The sequence below is a fragment of the Tachyglossus aculeatus genome, chromosome 6 (assembly GCF_015852505.1).
Source record: "Tachyglossus aculeatus isolate mTacAcu1 chromosome 6, mTacAcu1.pri, whole genome shotgun sequence".
NCBI classification, from domain to species: domain Eukaryota; kingdom Metazoa; phylum Chordata; class Mammalia; order Monotremata; family Tachyglossidae; genus Tachyglossus; species Tachyglossus aculeatus.
In genome coordinates, this window is record NC_052071.1 from 25,418,368 (window position 1) to 25,427,902 (window position 9,535).

General features: G+C 40.2%; 1 protein-coding gene across 9 annotated transcripts in view; it reads left to right on the forward strand.

Moving 5' to 3' along the window:
• Window positions 1-3,633, forward strand: part of FMR1 (FMRP translational regulator 1) — a 63,478-nt gene extending 59,845 nt beyond the window's left edge. For 3 of the 9 annotated variants that reach the window (XM_038747625.1, XM_038747627.1, XM_038747631.1), the window contains one exon: window positions 1,146-3,116. In XM_038747625.1, coding sequence (XP_038603553.1) covers window positions 1,146-1,307 — 162 coding nt within the window. In that variant the 3' untranslated portion in view covers window positions 1,308-3,116. Of the gene's footprint in view, window positions 1-1,053 lie in introns of all 9 variants that reach the window. The other 6 variants (XM_038747626.1, XM_038747634.1, XM_038747633.1 and 3 more) reach the window with 4 other exon arrangements.
• The last annotated feature ends 5,902 nt before the right edge of the window (window positions 3,634-9,535 follow it).

The following is a 9,535-nucleotide window of genomic DNA, read 5'->3' on the forward strand; positions in this document are numbered from 1 at the left end:
TCATAGGTAGCAACTGTAAACTGTAAACACCTGTAAATATTTCATTTTTTTGTTAGCATTCCCTTGACTAGATGATACGAGTACCCAGTCACTTTTTATATAGAACTCTGTTTTTGCCAATTTATGGGATTATTTAATTGTATAGTCATGACCAACGGTGTCTTAACTTAAATCATAGTGTGCATTTGAGAAATGCCTTGCAGATCTGATTTTAATTATCCAGTGGTGTCATCCTATTAATTGCACAATTTCTAAATGTTCACAACCGTCTTGTGTTAGTGAAGATGCAGCTGTAGAGAACTGGGTTACCCTAACAGACTACTTTTTCTCCTTGAAACACTCTTTGGAGTAGACTCTAAAGGGAAGGAGCTTCATTGGCTGTAAGGAGCATCTGGAATGAAATGTCCGATAACATTCAACTCCATATTCACCGATCCTTCCATTTCATGGGCTGTAAGCACAACTACTGTATCAGTTTGACAAAAATGGCCTGGGAAGCAGTAATCCCAAAGACAGAGGACAGGGATGTTCAGATTCCTTTCCATCTGAAGTCATCCTCTCTCAACATCACAGGATCCTAGAAGTTTTGGGCCTCCTCTGGGTTTCCTGTAATATAAGCCAACTTCAAGCCAGAGATCGAATGGCTAGGATACATGTCGGCATTCGTTACGTTTTCTTGAGCGCAGGTTTTTCCAAAACCAGCTTTTTTGCTTACTGCATCTAGGGATCCGAGACCGTCTTGTGGATTTTTCTGAATCCTCCCACATTCTCTGTGTCCTTGTCCACCACTTCGTGTCAGTTCTAAGCTTAGAAAGAAAGGCAGAACCATCTCTCGGGCCTAGAAAGATCGGAAAACAGCGCTCTGCTTCTTGTCATCTTGTATTTATGATTCGGCGTAATAGATACGACAGCTCACTTTTTTGGTACAGAAAAGGTTCATTTTTTAGGTTTCCGGTGGTGTAGGGGGATGTTTTAAATAAACGTACTCTGAAATTGATCACATTTCTCATCTTACCCTTTTTTATTATTTCTCTACTTTCCCCCTTTTAACAGATTACATAAAATTCTCAATCTTAAAGCTCCTCAGCACATAAATTGGGGGTTATGTTAGGGTAAACTTTTATAACAACTGTAACTTGTTTTAGATCAGAATTGACTGCAATAATGAACGAAGTGTCCACACTAAAACATTACAGAATACCTCCAGTGAAGGTAGTCGGCTGCGCACGGGTAAAGAGCGTAATCAGAAGAAAGAAAAACCGGACAGCGTGGAAGCCCCGCAACCGTTGGTGAATGGAGTGCCCTAAATGGAATCGTTCTCAAGTCACATTTCCTATACTGTTTCAGTAATTCTTATTCCACATTAGAGAAACTTTGTTAGGCCAAAGACAAATAGTAGGCAAGATGGCGCAGGGCATGAAATGAACAGAGAAGTTCTATTACCCTTTTTTAACATCAGCTGTAAGCAGTTGTTTTCAGAATAAGAAAGTTATACAAACATTTGCATAAAATACCTTGTACTTCTGAAAAATGCTTTCAAGTACATATTGCACTTCAAGAAATAAGAGGTTTTTTTGTTATAAAAATACTGACTGTGCATTGGTATATACTTTCTGTTCAGTTGTACCATTTTAATGCATTGGGTCAAAAATCACTGCTAAAATTCATTTTTTTTCTGAATAAATAGTGTTTGCAGTAATCAAATTGGGCTTCTGTTTTCAATCTAACCTGGAAGTTCTTCATGAAATGCTATGTCGTTTCATGTCCTGTGTCAGTTCATGTTTAGGTCCACTTTTCCAATATTCTAGTGGACCCCGAAATATGTGTGATGTAACAATTGTCATTTTCATTAGCAAAAAAAAAAAAAAATAAAAAAAGTTGTATGATCTGTGCCTTTTTTATATCTTGGCAGGTAGGAATATTATATTCGGATACAGAAATCAGGGAAGATGAGTTGGAAACACTAAATGTAAAATATATGTAGCAAACCCTGTCAGACATTAGTACTTTATAGAAGATTGCATGCTTTCCATAATTTTCTTTACATAAACATCAGGTTAGGCAGTATAAAGAATAGGATCCTTTTTTTTTTTTTTTTTTTGCACTGAAGATCGGCAGATAGTGTTTATTGAGGGGGAAGTGTAGTTTTTCTTTGTAGACAGGATGAGAAATAACTCTTTCCTTTTGAAAGACTCAAAATCCTTGGACTAGGAACAAATCTTCCTGCTCATGAGCTAGCGGAATATGCCTGCTGTTTGGCCAGATGACCAATTTAAACTTAGAGCCTTTATTACTTCACCCTCCCAAAATAAGTGGAATCGTTTTTCATACTTTTAATTTCAAGCTTATCTCAGGGGAGGTAGGAAGGTAATTTCCACGTGCGATCGATACCCCTTGCAGCGCAGGTGTATTATGTCTTAAGTAACATTGGGGGCAGGTTAAATTTAAGTTTTTGAAGTCCAAGGTCTGATCCGCAAGAGGAATCGGAAGGCATTCCGGAATTTGATGAGGTGATGCTTAAAGCGGGAAGGGGTGCGGCCTGATTCTCCTTTTTATCTTCTTTTGGATCAAGATTGAAATTTGCTGGGGAAAACTGTGAGAGGGCCTTCGTTTTAAGATGTTCTATTTTTCTTAAAATTACTCCAATAGGGGAGCCACTGATTATGTACAGAACTGTACAAACCTGAACCTGCCTCTGATGGTGTTTTGTGAGTTTTGTTCCTTCGCTCTTTTCATTCTACTGTTACTTTTCCTTGCATACAAGTTAAGCATATACAAAAATGGCAACAAACTGCACATGAATTAACGGATATAAAAACGTCTTAAAAAGTATTGCCAAACATTAATGTTGATTTCTAGTTATTTATTTTGGGAATGTATAGTATTTGAAAACGGAAATTGGTACCTTGCACACATCATCTGTAAGCTGTTTGGTTTAAAATACTGTAGATAATTAACCAAGGTAGAATGACCTTGTAATGTAACTGCTCTTGGGCAATATTCTCTGTACATATTAGCTACAACAGATTGGATTTTATGTTGACATTTGTTTGGTTATAGTGCAATATATTTTGTATGCAAGCAGTTTCAATAAAGTTTGATCTTCCTCTGCTAAATGACGTTGATGCAATCTTTATAAATGATTGCTTTTAAAAACAACTTATAAAATAGGGAACGAAGCCTATACAAGTATATTCTATGTTACAAAGTTTAACTGTAACCGTTGCTATTTAACATGTTGTAGAGAGTCTCCAGTTGCCTACCAATTTTCAGTAATCCGGCAGAGCACTCAACGAAATAAGATGTCATTGGTGAAATGGTACAAAACCTTGTCCCATTACAATATGCACTATATGTATATTTTTTACACTCCAAGGCTGAAAGTTTAGTAAGGCGCTGTCTAGCTTAAATGTGAATTACTACAACTGTAATTTGATAGGTTCATCACATGCTGTTATAAAATGGAGGTGGGGTAAAGAAACATTTTACAGTATTTGTGTGCTAAAGTTAAAACATGTATGTCATTCAGTTCAAAATCCTGATGTTTTTTAAGTCTTATTAAATAATTTCAAAAATCTGAAAACTGTAAATCTAGATGTAAAAATTTATTAAAAAATCATGCTTGTGACAAAGCAAAAAAAAAAAATAAGCTTGTAAAATGCCTGATGCTTGGTCCCAGATCTCAGCTTAAACCAGAAGATCAGATGCTTGTCAGTTCCGTGAGTAATTCCTTTACGATGTGAAAAGGAGCCCATCTTTTGTGTCCCTTTCTTGGGTTCCTTCTCCAGTGTAAAATTGCATGGAGTCCAAGTAGTCAGGCAGACATTGTACCCGCATCTGCGTAATGGAAAGCAGGCACTTCATTTGGGAATATTCCGTGGTGAAGGAAAAATGGCCAGGATTTTTGTGAGTGTATAGCTCAAGTTCCAGATTGGGTGTGGAGGTGGGGGACCTCTGGTCGCATGTGGATCGGTTGGATCTGAAAAATCGAAAGGGTGGCCGTAAGTAGGAGGGCTGAATCACTTCTCTCATCCCTCCCAACGGAAGCAGCGTGGCTTAATGGGAAGAGCGCGGGCCTGCGAGTCGGAGTACCTAGGTTCTGATTCCGGCACCACCGCTTAACTGCTGTGTGACCTTGGGTAGGTCACTTGACATCTCCGTGCCTCCGTCTCCTTATGTGCAAAATGGGGATTCGGTCTCTGTTAATAATAACGATGGCATTTATTCAGCGCTTACTATGTGCGAAGCACTGTTCTAAGCACTCGGGGGGATACAAGGTGATGAGGTTGTCCCATGTGGGGCTCACAGTCTTCGTCCCCATTTTACAGATGAGGGAACTGGATATGAATGTGTGTGCATATGTATATGAATGTGTGTGTGCATCTGTATATGAATGTGTGTGTGCCTATGTATATGAATGTGTGTGCATATGTATATGAATGTGTGTGCATATGTATATGAATGTGTGTGTGCCTATGTATATGAATGTGTGTGCATATGTATATGAATGTATGTGTATATATATATATATGAATGTGCATATGTATCTGAATGTGTGCATATGTATCTGAATGTGTGTGCATATGTATCTGAATATGTGTGTGCATATGTATCTGAATGTGTGTGTATGTATCTGAATGTGTGTGTGCGTATCTGAATGTGTGTGTGTGTGCGTATGTATCTGTGTATATGTATCTGTGTGTGTATATGTATCTGTGTGTATATGTATCTGTGTGTATATGTATCTTTGTATATGTATCTGAATGTGTGTGTATCTGAGTGTGTGTGTGTGTGTATATGTATCTGAATGTGTGTGTGCGTATGTATCTGTGTGTATATGTATCTGTGTATATGTATCTGAATGTGTGTGTGTGTATATGTATCTGAATGTGTGTGTATCTCAGTGTGTGTGTATATGTATCTGAATGTGTGTGTGTGTATGTATCTAAATGTGTGTGTGTGTTTTGTTCTCGCTCCTACTTTGACTGTGAGCCCCAGGAGGGACCTGCTTATCCCGTCTCTACTCTAGTGCTTGTTTAGGAAGCGCTTAACAAGTACCACAACTGTCATTACTTTTAGACTGTGAGCCCACTGTTGGGTAGGGACTGTCTCTATACGTTGCCAACTTGTCCTTCCCAAGCGCTTAGTACAGTGCTCTGCACACAGTAAGCGCTCAATAAGTACGATTGATTACTTTGACAGACAGTTGGAACTGAAAGATATAGGGGGTAGTGAGGGACAGTGTGTCCGTGTCGGTGACGCTTTCCCCAATACTGAATCCCTGTGAGCCCACTGTTGGGTAGGGACTGTCTCTATATGTTGCCACTTTGTCCTTCCCAAGCGCTCAGTACAGTTCTCTGCACACAGTAAGCGCTCAATAAATACGATTGATTGATTGATTCTGTTCCTCCTGTCCTACTTCACCTCTTGTTAGGTCCCTTCCTAGATATTCTGGCAAATCCCCAGGGTCTCTTGCTTGACTTTGTTGCCCCCTTTTTAGAGCTTTGGCACTCGCCCAGGGAGCCGCATAAGTCCCCCTTTTAGACTGTGAGCCCACTGTTGGGTAGGGACTGTCTCTATGTGTTGCCAATTTGTCCTTCCCAAGCGCTTAGTCCAGTGCTCTGCACACAGTAAGCGCTCAGTAAATACGATTGATGATAAGTGGGAGCAGTGGCAAAGTTTATAACATCTTGGTACCTTAACCCTATCTTCTCTTATCCGTAGCTGCCATTGAGTGGGCAAGTTTTCACAGTCGAAACAGCGTTTTTGGATCAAGACCATTGCACCATTAAGTCCTAATGGAATATAACTGTATGCACATTGTTCATCGCAGCATTCGGACATCAGTTTACCTTATTGTGTCTCAAAGTGTGGCCTGCAAGGGACTGCCAAGTGGTCTGGGACCACGCTGCCAATGCTGCTCCAAGGAACCTCCCCTCTGATCAGAAAGCTGACTTACAGGTTTTGTATGAGCATAGAAATTAAACTGGATTTGAGTTGGCCACACTTGGCTTAATTCCCAGGTAAGTCTTTTGTCCTAACCGGTGATCAAGGAAATTTACGCACCCTTAGCTTGTGTTCAGATAGTAGTTGGCCCTAATAATACAACTTATTTCGGACATTACTTTTCCTTTAATGTCATGTCTCCCTGGAACTTTTAGACGTGGCCGTCTTTGGAGCATTTTTCACGGTAGTATTTAAAAAAAAAAAACAACAAAGGTCCCAGGACGCAGCTTTTGATGAGATTGAGGTTTTTCGCTTTGTAAGCGATATTTTCTTCAAGCCTTCTTCCCCTGTTTTGTGGGGGAAATTCAAAGGGGCTAGGGAAGTTTATTGCAAGTTTTCTATTAGACTGTGAGCTCATTGTGGGCAGGGATTGTCAGTTTATTGTTGTATAGTACTTTCCCAAGTGCTCTGCACACAGTAAGTGATTAATGAATAGGATTGAATGAATGAGTGAATGAGAATGGTTTCGCCACAGTATGTGAATTGTCACTTAAGTGCTATCCTTTGATAATACAAAGAACACATGAAGTAACTTGTTAATTACAAGCTCTCAAACTGCCTTCTAAAAAGAGAACTCCTTTTAAAAAAATCTGCAAGGTCTCATGCTTATGTTGATTCTCTTTTACCAAAGCTGTTTCGATTTAGCAGTTTTTCAGAATGCTTTGGGTTTTCACAGAATAAGGTATTTTACGTGTTTTGGTAGAGTTTTCCTAAAGCAGTTAATCGGAACCAACCTTGTCCCTCTCTTCCACTTCTTCAAAACCTAACTGCCGCATTGGTTTTCACAGAATAAGGTATTTGACGTGTTTTGGTAGAGTTTTCCTAAAGCAATTAACCTTAACCAACCTTGTCCCTCTCTTCCACTTTTTCAAAACCTGCCACATTTGGTGCCGGTTAGCAGGCATATCATCATCATCATCATCAATCGTATTTATTGAGCGCTTACTATGTGCAGAGCACTGTACTAAGCGCTTGGGAAGTACAAATTGGCAACATATAGAGACAGTCCCTACCCAGCAGTGGGCTCACAGTCTAAAAGGGGGAGACAGAGAACAAAACCAAACATACTAACAAAATAAAATAAATAGAATAGACATGTACAAATAAATAAATAAATAAATAGAGTAATAAATATATCTAATAGATATAGATATAATATATATATCTAAGGGTATATGTTTCATAGTTTGTAGGTTTATAAAGTTTCTTACCAAACTGTCCTGTGACTTGAATAATTCCTTCCAAGATCTGAATTCGTTTCCAAGGTTCACTGAAAACATTCTCCAAATATTATCATTAACTAAGATAGCATTGGCTGTAGGTCAGTGGTGGTGGGGAGAAAACGCAGGTAATTTTTTTAATAGGTCGTTAGACTTTAAGTCTGAATTAAGAGCAGGCCCAAAATCTATAAGGCTGGAAATAGCTTCATTAAAAGATTAAGTTTTTTTTTCGCTGTTCCAGGTGGTGGTAAAGGGAGGCTTATTGCTCATTGTCTTGACTCCGCACATTATCCAGTCAACAGCAGGAGACCAGTGGGCACAATTTCCCCCCGCCGTCCCCAAACTGAGAGACTGCAGAATGCAGTCTTGATATATGTATATATGTTTGTACATATTTATTACTCTATTTATTTATTTTACTTGTACATATCTATTCTATTTATTTTATTTTGTTAGTATGTCTGATTTTGTTCTCGGTCTCCCCCTTTAAGACTGTGAGCCCACTGTTGGGTAGGGACTGTCTCTATATGTTGCCAGTTTGTACTTCCCAAGCGCTTAGTACAGTGCTCTGCACATAGTAAGCGCTCAATAAATACGATTGATGATGATGATGATGATACAAAACAATCCGAGAGGACTTGGATCTATTTTGGCCAATAATAGGGCTGGTTATTGTTCAGGGGATTCCATGTGTTACCCTGGTAATTGTTCTGCAGATCAAGTGTGGAGAAATTTTAACATCAAATAAAACAAGGACTAGACTGTAAGCTCATTGTGGGCAGGGAATGTGTCTGTTTATTGCAATAATAATAATGATGGGCTTTTATTAAGTGCTTACTGTGTGCAAAGCACTGTTCTAAGCGCTGGGGAGGTCACAGGGTGATCAGGTTGTCCCCCGTGGGGCTCACAGTCTTCATCCCCATTTTACAGATGAGGTCACTGAGGCCCAGAGAAGTTAAGTGACCTGCCCAGAGTCACACAGCTGACCATTGGCAGAGCTGGGATTTGAACCCATGACCTCTGACTCCTAAGCCCGGGCTCTTTCCACTGAGCCACGCTGCTTCTCTCCTAAGGGCTTAATTATAATAATGATAATGAATAATGATGGTATTTAAGTGCTTATTATAGTAATAATAATAATGATGGCAGTTATTAAGCGCTTACTATGCGCAAAGCACTGTTCTAAGTTCTGGGGAGGTCACAGGGTGATCAGGTTGTCCCCTGTGGGGCTCACAGTCTTCATCCCCACTTTACAGATGAGGTCACTGAGGCACAGAGAAGTCAAGTGACCTGCCCAGAGTCACACAGCTGACAATTGGCAGAGCTAGGATTTGAACTCATGACCTCTGGCTCCCAAGCCCGGGCTCTTTCCACTGAGCCACACTGCTTCTCTCCTAAGGGCTTAATTATAATAATGATAATGAATAAATGATGGTATTTAAGTGCTTACTATAATAATAATAGTAATGATGATGGCATTTATTAAGCACTTACTATGTGCCAAGCACTGTTCTAAGCGCTGGGGAGTTTACAAGGTGATCAGGTTGTCCCACGGGGGGCTCACAGTCTTCATCCCCATTTTACAGATGAGGTCACTGAGGCGCAGAGAAGTTAAGTGACCTGCCCAGAGTCACACAGCTGACCATTGGCAGAGCTGGGATTTGAACCCATGACCTCTGACTCCCAAGCCCGGGCTCTTTCCACTGAGCCACGCTGCTACTCTCCTAAGGGCTTAATTATAATAATGATAATGAATAATGATGGTATTTAAGTGCTTACTATAATAATAATAATGATGGCAGCTATTAAGCGCTTACTATGCGCAAAGCACTGTTCTAAGCGCTGGGGAGGTCACAGGGTGATCAGGTTGTCCCCCGTGGGGCTCACAGTCTTCATCCCCATTTTACAGATGAGGTCACTGAGGCCCAGAGAAGTCAAGTGACCTGCCCAGAGTCACACAGCTGACCATTGGCAGAGTGGGATTTGAACCCATGACCTCTGGCTCCCAAGCCCGGGCTCTTTCCACTGAGCCACGCTGCTTCTCTCCTAAGGGCTTAATTATAGTAATGATAATGAATAATGATGGTATTTAAGTGCTTACTATAATAATAATAATAGTAATGATGATGGCATTTATTAAGCACTTACTATGTGCCAAGCACTGTTCTAAGCACTGGGGAGTTTACAAGGTGATCAGGTTGCCCCACGGGGGGCTCACAGTCTTCATCCCCATTTTACAGATGAGGTCACTGAGTCCCAGAGAAGTTAAGTGACCTGCCCAGAGTCACACAGCTGACGATTGGCAGAGC